This window comes from Aptenodytes forsteri, unplaced genomic scaffold (assembly GCF_000699145.1).
Source record: "Aptenodytes forsteri isolate BGI_AS27 unplaced genomic scaffold, ASM69914v1 Scaffold284, whole genome shotgun sequence".
Lineage (NCBI taxonomy): Eukaryota > Metazoa > Chordata > Aves > Sphenisciformes > Spheniscidae > Aptenodytes > Aptenodytes forsteri.
The window spans coordinates 3,971,421-3,985,462 of NW_008794445.1; the positions used below are offsets into that span (position 1 = coordinate 3,971,421).

At 41.4% G+C, this 14,042-nt stretch overlaps 1 protein-coding gene across 2 annotated transcripts in view; it reads right to left on the reverse strand.

Moving 5' to 3' along the window:
• Positions 1 to 3,072: 3,072 nt before the first annotated feature.
• TCF20 (transcription factor 20) overlaps positions 3,073 to 14,042 on the reverse strand; it is a 45,395-nt gene continuing 34,425 nt past the window's right edge. The window contains exons 3-5 of one of the 2 annotated variants that reach the window (XM_009290036.2): positions 12,340 to 12,389; positions 9,203 to 9,330; positions 3,073 to 5,192 (exon numbers count right to left, since the gene is read on the reverse strand). In XM_009290036.2, the coding sequence (XP_009288311.1) occupies positions 9,247 to 9,330; positions 12,340 to 12,389 (134 nt within the window). In that variant the 3' untranslated portion in view covers positions 3,073 to 5,192; positions 9,203 to 9,246. The remainder of the gene's footprint in view (positions 5,193 to 9,202; positions 9,331 to 12,339; positions 12,390 to 14,042) is intronic. The other variant, XM_009290037.2, reaches the window with a different exon arrangement.

The following is a 14,042-nucleotide window of genomic DNA, read 5'->3' on the forward strand; positions in this document are numbered from 1 at the left end:
GTATTTTTCTTTTTCACATTATTTGGATGGAAGAGAACTCTCTCTAGGGCTGCTAAGAAATATCAGCATTTCTAAAGCTAGCCAGGTAGTCAAAAACCTGAAACCATAGCATTAAACCTGAGTTAAGCGATAAATTACAAGAAATCTCTAGAGGACGAGGAGGAAAGGGAAGCAATCTTGGCTCTCGATACAGCCCCGTGAAAGAAGCCAGCAAACAAGCAATGCTTTCCCTCTAATTCAGGCTCCCTTCTGTAGAGGTAGGTACTAACTAGGATATGGGTCCCATTTAAGAACTTAAATCCTACAAAAAGACTCTGTAAGCAGCACCCTGTTCACTTTTCAGCTGGATGACAGAGCGAACCTTTTGGATCCGACCAAAAGTACAGGCAGAGCAAAAAATTACACACTCACTCAGAGAGATAACGACAGCAACTATTTCACTGACCTTTACGCTATAAGGACAACCTCATTCTTTCCTTTACAGCTTTACATAATCATTTCTAGCTGAATAGCACAGGTCAGTTTGGGAGCTGATAGCGCAGGGTATCCATAGGAGGTGATTTTTCAGTGATATGCATTAGCCAAACTCTTTGGCAGGCAGCAATGCCATAGAGAAAAGTACCGGAGAGTTACTGGTCTCCCACAATTTTCTAATACTTACTTTTGCCCTCTACCTTTATTGACTAAATTCTCTGACTCACAATATACTGCAGTAGCTCCATCTTAAAAAAAACAAACAAAAACCCCAAGAAAACCAAACATGTTTGGCTGTGGAATATGTCTAACAAACAAGAATCTCATCCTGTTTCACAATAGACAGATTTCTAACCCAAAACTAAGATTGTAACTTCACTTTCAACTTCTCATAGGAAAGTCAGTAAAGCCACAAAATATTTGCCACATCTTTCCATTTTCTAGATCTGTAACTGAACCTGGATTACCTGTACTATATTTCTATTCTTTTTCACACAACTTTTAATCACTAAAACAAAAAATCCAGACCAATGATGATTTATTCATCCTCAACCATCCAGATATCCTGTTACACTTCCAAAGGTCTGATATTTAAACTCAATTTTCTACATTTTTAGATAGAGAACTGCTTCTTCCAGTCATTCTGGTAAGCCAGGGACTAGGTCAGACAAACCGATTCTGTGTCCCTCTACCAAGTATTTCTACCATGTCCAGGACAACCACTGCACTCAAGACAGCATAGGTAATTACTGATGTAATAACACTGTTATTAGGCATGCTAATTTAGAAAGTTTATATCCAACTCAGCCCCAAAATGTTCTTCCTGTAACTGTACCAGTTTAATTAAAGGGATTATTAAAGGTATTATCTTTCCTCACATGTTCTTATGTACATTACAGTTCATACTGCACATTAAACAGTCAAAATGCCAGAGCTGTCATTTAATTGCCCATATTTTGACAAACTACTATTTTTTTTTAAATGCACGTTCCCACCAAACATGTTTTTCTTTAGCTTGGCGCTAGCTGGACTCCATGAACTAGATGTACAACATTCTTTGGCAGATGCTCTGCCCTGAACCCCTTCACATTTTTTTATTTCAATACCATTACACATCATCAGTTTGTCTTGTTCTAAGACTGATTCAAAAGGTTCAAGAACATCACAAACGCGGGTAAAATCCCCACCCATACCTATGTGATACACAGATTAGCAAGGATGGCCACCACCTTCTGCAGCGGCAGCCGAGACTGCTTTCTCCTGTGCTGCACAATCTTGCTATAAACTCCACAGTAGTCTATGCCTTGGATTCCCCAGTGTAGATTTCACATGCAATAAAAATCCATGATGAATATATCAATCAGCAGCTCCTGCTATCGAGAGATGCTTGCTGTATGTATCCCAGGGCCTCCATCAGTTCCTGCGGGAGGAGTTCCTTTATCCTCATCTCCAGCTGAACACTGATCAGCTCATATCGATAGACATCCTTTGCATGTTGAATCCACTGCAATATCCTTTATGGAAAAACATCATCTGTTTCTTTGACCTTGTTCAGCAGTGTTGACTCACAGGTTAGTTGTTGGAGCTTCCTTTTTAAATGGCAACCACGCACTTTGGAAACGCTGTTAAACCATCACATACATTTCCCGGGAAGCAGGTGTTAAGTCTCCTTCCTTTCAGAGATCCTGATGGGAGTCAGACAGTGTAGAGAAACACTTTGAAAGTGAGCTGCCTTATCCAAACAGGTAATTCCCAAGTGGCTGGCAGGCCACTCATTTTCTTCTCGAGACAATCTCCGTGTTTTAATGTTCTGCTGCAGGTCATTTCTGCTCCACAAATTCTAAATTAGCCAAGATTTCCAAACCTTTTCTTTCTTTCAAGTTTGGGGTATCCATGATATCAAGCTGTTAATTGTTTTTGCAGGATGGAGCTGGTAAACGTTTTGTATAGCGGCTTTCAGAATCCACTCAAGCACTTTATATCTTCTGAGCCAAAGAAATTTTTATTTCCATCTGGATTTTATGACTGCTCCAGATAATTTCCAGGTTCTCCCAAGAAGCCATTACACATCGTTTCAGATTCCTGCTGGCTTGGTTTTAGAAAATCGTGGTAGCTCTCGTTTCTGTAAAGACTCAACCAACAAAGATGACCAACTTGCAAGACCTCTCTCTACTAGAGAGCACACCCCTTACCTCTGACAACAGCACTGATGAGGGGCTAAGCAGCAGCCGATTTGAAGGTTTTTAAGCGCTCCCCACTGAGAAATATTTCTCATGGAGTCAAGTGTGGTACCATTTATTTATTTGCTCTACATGACTCCCACTACTTTCCAACCATGGTGCACGAGGAGCTACTGAATCTCCACAATTGCTATGAGCACGCACAAGGAAAACCTCTGAGACTCCCTCCCAATTACCCAAAAACCTTCTCCCTCCGCTGCGTGACACCACCCTGAAAAGCCAAAAGTATCAAATTCAGCAGTTTCACCACACGGTCCTCTGCTGTCATAGTACTACAAAGCTGATTCTTCACCAACATAAATCAATGCATAACAGTAACTTTTTTTTTTTCAGAACAGGTAGAATAGAACAGACACTAGGAAAAAAAAAACAATTTTTATTCAGTTGAAAAGAAGTCATTTACTCAATCACATTAACTATGCTAAAAATGATTTTTTTCTGACTACACCAGCAGTTAAATATTTTCAGCACCAATTCAGGACACATTAGTGACATTTATCACAACAGGTCTATTTCTTAATGTAGAAGGACATACTAACTTCAGTAGCTGCTACTGGGAAAGGAGTAAGCAGAAGACTGCCCTTTCTTTCCAAATACTTATCAGTGAGAGTAGCAACTTTTAGAAATAAATAACTGCCAAATTATCTCCCAAATCTTTAAATTGATCTTTTAAAAATAGAGTTAAAATAGATATCTTAATATGAGCTATCATAGATTTTATTTTTTATGTGCTGAATACTCCAAAATGCGAGTAGATGAGCAAGCATCCAGTACATAACTTTTTAAAATAGTTCTTCCCTCCCCACAATATCAACCCCATTTTTTTACCCAAGTCATGCTGGTTAGATCCCTATCTCTAGTGACTTCCCAGTAAACACCACACCATTTGATATCGCTAGGATATGCTACCATCCTATCTATGAGTGAAAGAAGTCAGTGACCTGGTGAAATACCACCAACTCACATGAACAGAAAATTAATCCATTCATTGGCTCGTTATCTCTGAACATCAAACAAATTCTAAGCTTTAATTTTTAAAAGCTTTTGTGGTCTTCCTCTTGCTGGGCCAGTTCAGAATGTCATCACTGAAGGCAGAACTGATGAAGGCAAAGAAACTAAAAAGCAGCAGATATTACTGTCTCTCTGTCCTTTTAAACAAATCAAGTTCGCACAAAACAAAAGGAGACAAGGTTAAAATGAAGTTTATTAGTTTTTTTGGTTTTTTTAAGCTTTTTTTATATAAAACTGTTTGTGAAACAGCTATTTTATTCCCATGGCAGAGTGACCCCTGAAAGATGCACTAACCCCTTTCTTAAGGCCTTAACAAGAAAAAATTATGATTTGTTGTTGTTGTTGTTCCTTAAACCCAAATGTTTTAAAATTACATAATTTACAAAAAACCTCCACACGAAATAACCACATAGTGTAGGCTGTTACACTGACATTCCCTCTTCCTTAGGAAAAGCAAAACAAAAAAAAAAAAAAAAAAAGGGCTGAGCGGATTTTCCTGATCAGTTTGAAGACACATTGACTCCACCAACATTCAGACTTCCTTTCCAGTTCCCCAATCTGGCAGGTAAACCATATCTTCCTCTCACCTGCCTTCAAAACTGAAGGCAGCTTCTTGGAATGATTTGGGGGTGCATGTTGTTGCCACAAAGGGCAGATACTCCTTTCCCCCACATGGTACAGATGTTCCCACACGAACAAGGTGTACGGGATCCAGCAAGCAGCAACTACCTCTTACTTCAAGAGTCTCATGACCTAAGAGTCTTCAGATGTTTTTCAAGCTTCCACTATTAATACATAGTGTTTCTCAAAAACGATGACCTCCCTACCCCACATACACAAGTACTGACACCCCATCACCTGCAACCATCCAAGCCTTCCTTCCACACCCTACAAACAATTTATCATGATTTTATTTGCCTTTTAAAATTGAACTTCCTTGGATGTTGTGAGAAAGAAAGCAAGAAGAAGGGAGACAAGTCCTGTTTGGAGTACTCCCAGTTCCACTATTCTTTCCCACAAAATGTTACAACTCCACGAGCCTTGCTTTGATTTTGGATTTAATATTTACTTTAGCTACAGTTTTATTAATTTATATGGGTTTTTGTTAATTTTAATCAAAAGCATCAAAAGGGATATAGCGCACCTTTCATTTAAAACAAAGTCTTTCAAGACTAAAAAATAGATCTTTATATATATATATATTTATCCCTCCCTCTTTAATTCCCCCCACCTGTTTCCTTTTTCCCCCTCCCCTTCCCACTGTCACTATGGAGATTGTGTCCATGGAAACAGCTGGTTCAGACTCCTTGGTCAGATTCTGTGATGTCATCAGTCTTGAGTGTGATGTAAGAATTTATGAAGGAAGTGCTGGCATTGGCAGGCACGTCGAGAGGGGGCATGGCTGCACAGTGGGAGAGATTCCATTCAGTCACGAATGTCCACCGCTTTTTATCTCAACAGCCTAACCTGAAAAACAAAGTGAAACTGTGATATTGGAATGGTTCTTTCCCTCCGTCTGCCAACACGCCCCCCAGGCTTCGGAAAAACCCACTCAGCAGCCTACCACAGCAGTAACACCAAGAGCTCTTTAGTTTTGTGGACTAAAAACAGATGGAAGCACAACGGTGAGTAGTTCATAAAAGCAAATCCATGTGATAAAAAGTATTAGTTTAACAACCAGCAGAAAATGAAATAAGCCCAGCTACGGAGGAGGTCCAGGATGACAGGACGATCTGTGCCACGACAACAGCACGGCACTCTTACAGAACAGCTACCTCCAGCAGCCAGAAAGGAGCTCGTTTGCCTCATGTTCGCTCCTGGGTCTTGACTATGAAAACTGGAAACAGAGGGGCCAAGCACGTTCAAATGCGATGACAGCTTCTGGGATGCCACGCTGGCCCTCAGGGACTGGACCCAAGTATTTTCATACAGGTCACCACGCTACCATCCGACAGTAGTTGTCAGTGAATATGTAGCAGATAGTGAAACCGGTATCAAAATTACAGGAGTCCAGCTGCAGGAACCAGATTTGGGAAATAGCTAGATTTCACAAGCTAAAGGTAAAAGCTGCAGTTAAACTAATTGGAGGTCAGGTAATATTTCTTTCTGTTGCTTTTTTGTTCTAATTGCCAGATTATGGTGGCAGTGACAGTTCATGGAAGGACTAAGCTTGTGATGTCTTTCAAGACCAACGTGGAAATGTCCAAGTACTTGGCATGCTCATTCTCCCTGTCCAGAAATTCTCTTGAGGTGAGAAAATTAACTTCAGGAGTTTGCTAAGTTGGTGGAGGCTCAGTTCAAAAAAGAAACTGCAGACAAAGTTAAAATTTCACTTCTCTAAGCCACAGTTCTCATTCTTAATCTGCACAACCGAGAAAGCAAAGCTTGAAATAACATATTCCTTTCTTCCCTTCTCCCATAACACAAGTGAGCCCAGAAGCAATTTGTTTATTTTAGTAAGGTTAACCCTTTGATATAACTTAGATAAATCCCTCCCCACCAGCTAGTGAGCTTGGGAAAAGGAAAAAAGGTCGCAACATAAGCGACGCATATGGAAAGCAGTTAACGACATTAGAGGTGTGCCTGGGAACAACGTAACACCCATGTTCATTCATAGCTGGCAATTAAACTCCAGGAACCCTAACTAAGTGTGATACAGAAGTCAATGTTGTTCTGATTATCAGCACACCAATTAGATTACATCCCAGCAAGCCTACCTCTTGGCTGCAAATATCCCCTCATACAGGGGTGCCAGGCTAAGAGTGAAGAAAGAGTCAGGTGAGTACGTATGAAAAACAGACGGGTAATCCATGGAGCTACAGCTAAAGAGGAAAGGAGGGAGGTTCCTAGAGAGTTCAGGCAGCTGACCTTTGTGGTATTCATTACTGTGCAACTGTGAGCCCTTGCTGAAGGAGTGTCAAGGCCATGTTGCTGTCTCTGGCTCCTGTACAACTGCAGCTTGCCCATGCCTGGAATCGGTCCAGAGCATTAGGCACTGCCTCAGGGAGGAAACAGGCTCACTGCACAGACAGAGTCCTTCCCCATTCCTGGACAAGATCCAGAGCACCAGACTCACTCTCACAGTCACTCTCCAGATCTGGATTTGATCCAAATGTTCTAGAGGCAACTGGCTCAGGGAGAGAGAAGCAACAGAGACAGAATACACTGACTTGCCTGGATGTTATCCAGCACGCAGGATTTTTCTTAACTTGCTGGGCCTAGGAGTGAACCAGGACTAAAACAGCCCAATAATCTAACAGCCGAGCGCCCATTCTATCTTACACTAAGGCCAGCAGAAGGGCAGCTCCTGTACTACCAGCATTGCTACAGAATTCCTCTAAACTTCTTTAATTACCACAGTAATGCAGCAAATTTTTTTTCAAGTTTTTTAAAAAATAATTGGATCTTTTAGATTTGCATGGTTTTTATTTTGGGATTCAAGGTCAGGTTGGAGAACTTGATCTTTAAGACATTCTCAGCAACAAAAGGGGGAGGCTAAATAGGATCTTCACACAAGAACTACTTGAGGCAAAAGTGGATATGGAAAGAAATGATGCCTTAGAGAGATTTCTAGAGCACACAGTGAACATGGTGAAGAGATTCCACAGCCTGTAAGGTCTTAAGCCAATACATTCCTATGATATATATATATATATAAAAAGAGTTAGCACTGGACAATAATGCAGGAAACAAAGCTGTGTAAAGATCTCTGGGACATAGTAATGTTCACCAGCACCTTAAAGAAATGGCCCAAAAAATCATCACTGAGAAGACTTCTCTAGCGTTAAACAGTTGTAACAGATGCCCTGGCTGTGAGACTATCATCCTGTTTTAATGTTATGAATTATATTGCCTGTTACACTTTAAGGAAAAGAGAAAAGCTTAAAATAATCCAAATGACCTTTACCGTGGAAGGAAAAAGTTACTTAAATAATGAACTTTAAATGCTGTTTGCATGGTAACTGTTTTAACAACACTCCAAAGCCAAGAAAGAATGCTGTCAAAATGAAAAAAAATGACAGAACACAGCAGACCTAAACCAAGTCAGCAGTCAGTCTACAAAGTGTTTGTATGAAACAGTACCTGTCTTCTGCTATTGCACTAAAAAACATAATTCTCTGATTAATCCCTCATCCTTCACAGAAAACGCCATTAAAAGCACTTCACAATTACTTAACTCAAGAAACAGCTAAGATTTCAAGGTAAGGGAGGTGCCTGGGAAGCAAGGGAACAGCAGTGAGGGAAGGTGATTGTTATAATCAGCTCAGAGAATAGACATGAAAGAGCAGCTTCACCTGCATGATTGCAAGAAAAAGAGAAGCAACTAGCTTGAGTAAGAAATGCAACTGAGCAGTGAAATGAAGGCAAGAAGCCTTCTTGGGCTGCAGCTTATGGGAAAGGGTGCCAATAAGTATTAATTTGAAACCAAACACTTATTTCATTTAGACCTCCCTGTTGCCACCAAATGGCAATGCACTTGGTGGAAGTGAAGTAAGAAATCCCAACCTCATCCCACTCCCTGGGTGCTAACTCCCACCTCTGTGCTACTCCCTCCTTATGCCAGGATATTCGCCCAGCCACACAGTGAACCAGATTAGGAAAATGGCCCAACTCAGATGCTAACATGACAAAATGTAGTTTCAGACAAACTGAATTCCCCACCAAGTTCACATGTGGCTGTATGAATGCTGGGACTAGACAAAGGAGGATGCAGGAAGGAAGAGCAGCAGGGGAGTTGGGGCACGAGAGCACAACTGCTGCTTTCCACAGCACTGCTGACTTACCCTTATCTATGGCAACTACAGCCCACCCTGGATCCAGAGTGAGGGGAGGTAAGGGACCAGAGTAAACATTACAAACTTAGGAAATTGTGGCCACTTGTGGACATAGTTCCACCTTTATCACCCATGTCTGTTTGCAAAATAGAGGAAAATGCTGGTCTGAAAGGAATGTAAGGGGCTCCTGATAAGATTAATTTACTTATCCCTGTATTTACATTTCCAGAAAAACAGGGAATCAAGATTACAACAATCTTGAACTCATCAGTATCATTAACTCTTCCTTACATACAGAATTTAAGAGACTTTGATGAATTTATTTATTTATACAGAAGCTTACTATTAACTACTCTGAAACTTACGGAAAAAAACTTTCAGATCCTTATGGACATGATCATGGCAATATGAAAGGAGATTTCTGCCACTGGTTTAGCTGGGAGAGTAATCAGGCAGTTGTAACAGCTAACAAGCTTTGCCTCTCACCACTAAACAGAAGGAACTGCTGCGGAAATACAAAAAAAGTGAAGTCACTAGCCTGAACAGAATGGTAGCAGGGGAAAAAAAAAAAAACAAACAGTTATTACAAGTTTTCTGAATATACACCAGAGCACCTTGATTTGTCACAGAAATGGGGAAGGCACTGGAGTTAAGGAGCCACAGAAGGCAGCAGGTGGAAACTGGAAACTCTCCCCAACTCACCTGTGCTTGCTTTTATTTCCATTCCCAGGAGTACACTTCCCCCCTCACCCCCGCTCCGACTGCTCTGTGCTGAGGCTGCCTTTCACCATCTTGTTCTGCAAGGAGGGAAGAGAGCAAGGAAGGAGGGGCTGACGAACCAGCAAGCCAAAAGGGAGAGGAAAAAGAAAATGAGGGAGAAAAGGAAGACAGGGGTAGGGAAAGTGAACATACAGAAAGCGAGAGAGAGAGAAAGAGAAGTCAGTATTGGAACCAGACATAGATTTTTTTTCAGACAGAGTCTTCCCTGTGACAAAAGCAGGCAATTCCGCAAAAGTAAAGAGTTTGGGATATGAAAGCCTGGTTAATTTTAAGAAACAGAATTTAACACAAAAAGGTAGAACAAGCTGAGAAACATCACTTAAAATTGCCCCACAGATGGCTTAAGACAATCTAAGACTGCAGTGCCACCAAAAGGTGAGGTATCCCATCCCCTTTATATCCACCTCAGTGCCTCGGCATCCTCATCAGTTCTGCTGCAACAGCACTTGCTGCGATGCAGACACACAGCTATTTGGATTTGCGAGAGGAAGCTAACCCTTCAAAAGATGATTAGTTTTCAGACAGCGTTTTCCCTGTGATAAAAGCTGCTATTTTGCAAAAGTAGCACATTCAGGACATGGATGGTTGAAGCATCAATGCTGACAGAAGGAAATGGGAAAGCTCACTGGGGAGCACAGGGAAAGGCAGGACCAGTCCCTCTGGACTTAGCTTGCTTATGTCTGAAGTGTCAAGTGCAGTTAATGAGGCAAGAAGCACCTTTGCTCTCCAGGAGCCACTTATTATGATGAGGTGTATTTACCGATGCGAGGCATGGACTGAAAAAGGTTGAGGCACTATACTGGGGGACTTACTCAGTGTTAGCGGATTTATAAAGTTAGTTTTTCCACCCATTAACTACAGAACAGAAGAATGAGGTATTAAGACAGCTACTAATTAGCTACTAATGTTAAACTGGTGTTACCTAAAAGCATAGTTTTAAATGGTCTAATCTAAAGTCTTTCTTCCTCTCAATTGCTCATGTTCATATCGTGCAAAAAATTGATGCAATTTGTTCTCCAGTCATTCTAGAGCAATGGTTTTCAACCTTCCTGTTCCTGCCTCACAACTGGCTGGAACTCCCCTTTCCAGCCACTACAATGGAAGGAGCAGGGTGATCCTATATTCTGCCCTGCAGAAAGATTTGGGACAAACCAGTAATGGTCAGTGAACCACAGGGCAAGGGCAGAGTCACAGCCAAGCAAAGAAAACTCTGCTTGACTTCAAATGATTCATGTTTTTACTAAGCAAAAGCCAACAAACTTCAGTGCAAAGAAAGGCTGCTGGTGTTAGATTTCCATTTTCGACACAATACAGAAACTGATCTGCAGTGGGATAGTTTTGAATAAAATTAAAGGTACTTCATGAGGCAATAAAATTTTTATCAACTTAATTGGCAGTTTCCCCCTCCTGCCCCCCAAGATTACTTTAGAAACCAATGTGCCTGCTCAGTATCTTCTCCAGGAGGCTGGATTCTGTAAAATGGTTGTTTCCTTTCACTGTTTGAGCACCATCGCTGCAAGTACTCATATACAGCAGCAGTGACCCAAGCCAGCTATGAAAAGCTTTAACTCTTTGTTTCCCTGTAATACTTCAGGCAATGGGCAGCAAAAATAAAACAGCCTTCAAAGACATAACCTTGCTATTCTCTTTAGTCAAGTATCCAAAGTTGGGCAGAGGTTAGCACTTATGTAGTTGCATTCCACAGTAAGGAGAGCTCATCCTTCCCATTTCTGTTTGGCAAGATCTGCAGGTTCATGTAGCATTAATGCATCAATTTAAGCTTGCTGTACATTTTCAACATTATTCCACAATTGTGCAGAATAATTTATTTCCTTTTATATGATGAAAAGTAGGCCAGTTCTGGATAACAGCCTGAATGCCCCCAGAATCTTCCAGTGCATTTTAAATACGTGTGTATAAATACATCATATTGTGGTAGAACATCCAGAAACGAACATGAGACTAATTCTTGTATGTTTACAAAAGACAGATTAAAGATAATCTGTGAAGACAAAAGACCACCAGATGTCAGTCTAATTCTAGGCAGAGAAGAGATCTGCAGACAAGGACTAAATGGAGGCTAATCCCTGCTAGAAAGCAACACAATTCTTCCCTGTTATCATTTACTTTCCAGCATATGCCATCCACACTCTTGCACAATTCATGTTGTATCCAACTGGCCACAAGAATAGCCATTTTTCTGGATACTTCTGAGCATTTAGAACCGGTGGACTGGTATCCACAGCCTCCCAGAGATGTATCCTCCCTTATGGGCTGGGAGGGGTATTCCCAGCACTGTATCACATTGCTTTTATGTACAAGAGAGTATGTACTGTCTGCCTTGTCTTCTCTTTCCATATGGACAGAGCAACAGCAGTCCAGCTCTTAGCACCACTGTGTTTGCAGGCTCCATGGACATTCAGTTAAGGATGCCCAAACCCTAGGCAGAAGCAGCATGCTGAATCCATCACCAAAAACTGAAAACAATGATGGGTCGTCTGAAGAGTCAAAGATCTACAGAACAACTAAACAGATCTATTGAAGGCTGAGTGGTAGGACTCAGTCTAGTTACTACCACTAAACTAGAACAAGGTGTTTCAGGTTCATCACTACATTGGTTCATGACGTAGTCTAAATGTTTCCAAAAACTGGTTGAAACTTTTCCATGAGCCATTTTTCTTCTTCCTTGCATCCTCAGTAAATCCAAGGAGATAAACCACCGCCATTTTCAATGTAGCACTCAAACAGAAACAGCGAGCAATGTACCGATTCTATCACAGAAGACAGGAAATGAAGCTGGGCTTTCTAAAGAGTCATCAAGGATCTAAGGAACAACTGAACAGATAGGGCAAAAACTTATTTTATCTTCTTAAACTCTCTGTATTCTTCTCAAGTCAATGTTTGCCCCCCCCAAATATACCCCAAGCACACATCACAGAAGAATTCATCTGAAAGCATCTCTGACTACAGATGTTATCCAGGTATAAAATTACTAATCCAAATTTAGATACCAGAAGAGGGCAGCAAAAAACGGGTCTAATCCAGGAGAGGATTCTTACCTTGTGCTTGGGGCACCTCACTGAGAAATTCTCTTCGTTTAGTAAACAATCTAGAGGAGAAGACAGCAATTTATTACTTTTTGAATAAAAAACAACTTGAATAATATATTACGTGTTAATCTCGCCTCACAGATATATATTTTTCATTCAAAGATCTCTTATAGGAATACTACCTTATTAGCACGTTCATCCCCTCCAGCCCCAAAGTTTTAGCAAATAAAATTACTAAACACCCCAAGTGACAATGTTGCCTGGATTACCAAGCCAAGTCCAAGCATCCCCAGTCTCCCCGATCCTCTGTATAGAGTAAGAATCACTACAGCAAGTCTACAAATCCTAGATCACAATCCCCTTCAGCTATTCCAGCCTTCCTTGCTACAGCACAAAGAAGATGGATGCATTCGTCCAATCTGAACAGACAATCCCTGCTTTATACTTCTAGGAAAATCACTGTCTTTCATCCTTACCCCAAGGCCCTGCCAACATCAGAGGGAGAAGGGGCGTGTGTCTCTAGGTATGGGTGTGTATGACAGTTTATTTGCAACCCCAAATCCTGGTGATCAGTTTACACTTTGACACTATGTCTGGTAGTCAGATCGCTCATGCTGCTCTTGGATCTGCTTCCATGATTCGTATATGTGAAGCCTCTATGGTCTAAGAAATAGTTGAATTAATGATATAAGCCTATTACAGAAAGTGGGGCACCTATGTAGAACTGCTCATTTAGGAACAAATTAAGCAATACTGTCGTTTGAAGAGCATTTCTTTAGTGGCACAGCCAGTGTAAGTGTTGCTTCCCCTCTCACCCTCCCTCCCAGATGACGCCTCTAAGGGGTGTCAAGTCAGCAGCTCCCAGAACTTCAGCGCTATGCCCACACCAGGAGCACCACCAGCCAGCTCTCTGCCTTCCACTTGTGCCTTCCAGATACCCTGTATTTCACCCTCACAGCCAAGTGAAAAAGCAGCACTCTCCCAAGGGAATTCAGCTGCCTCCCCTGGGCACCCCGAACTGCAGGGCCACCTCTCAACCTGCCCAAACTTGACACTGTTCTTTCCAACTGCCTCATGCACCGAAGGCAGGCTGACTGAGCACCATCACCACCTCGGTGTGACCAACACCGCAAGAATTCAGCAAGGTGCTTATGACCTCCTGTCTGCTCCAAACTACCTAAATAGCTAGCAAGTAAAGAAGCACAATGGTAAATAAAATGTGCTAATTTAAAATGCTCTTAAGTATGTAGCATAACCAGCGCTACCTGCTGTTTCAATCTGCTGGAAGAGTTTAGCAGACAGCAGGAGACTGCAACTAAAGCTTGAGGGAAAAGCTTTCTAGACACCCAAGCTTTGGCAGAGCATCCCTCTGCTATGAAACGCTTATGCTTCAACATGAATGCCTCTGGCCTGAATCAAAGGGAAACAGCATGCAATAGGCTAAGTTACTTGAAAGATTTTAGCAAAGGGGAGTGAAACCCTTAATCCTGCCACAGATAACAATTTCAAATGCGGTATCAGCAAATAACAGGAAATAAATAAAATGTTGTCTCATTATAAGGGCAGGAATTGTACAGCATGAATTATCACTGCATAATACAGCAATCATCAAAAATATACAGAGCAATCATCAAAAACATACACAGTATGTTAGAACAGGATGGAGTTTTCTTCTTTCTTGGAAACCCAACATCAGTAATGAATGCACTTCT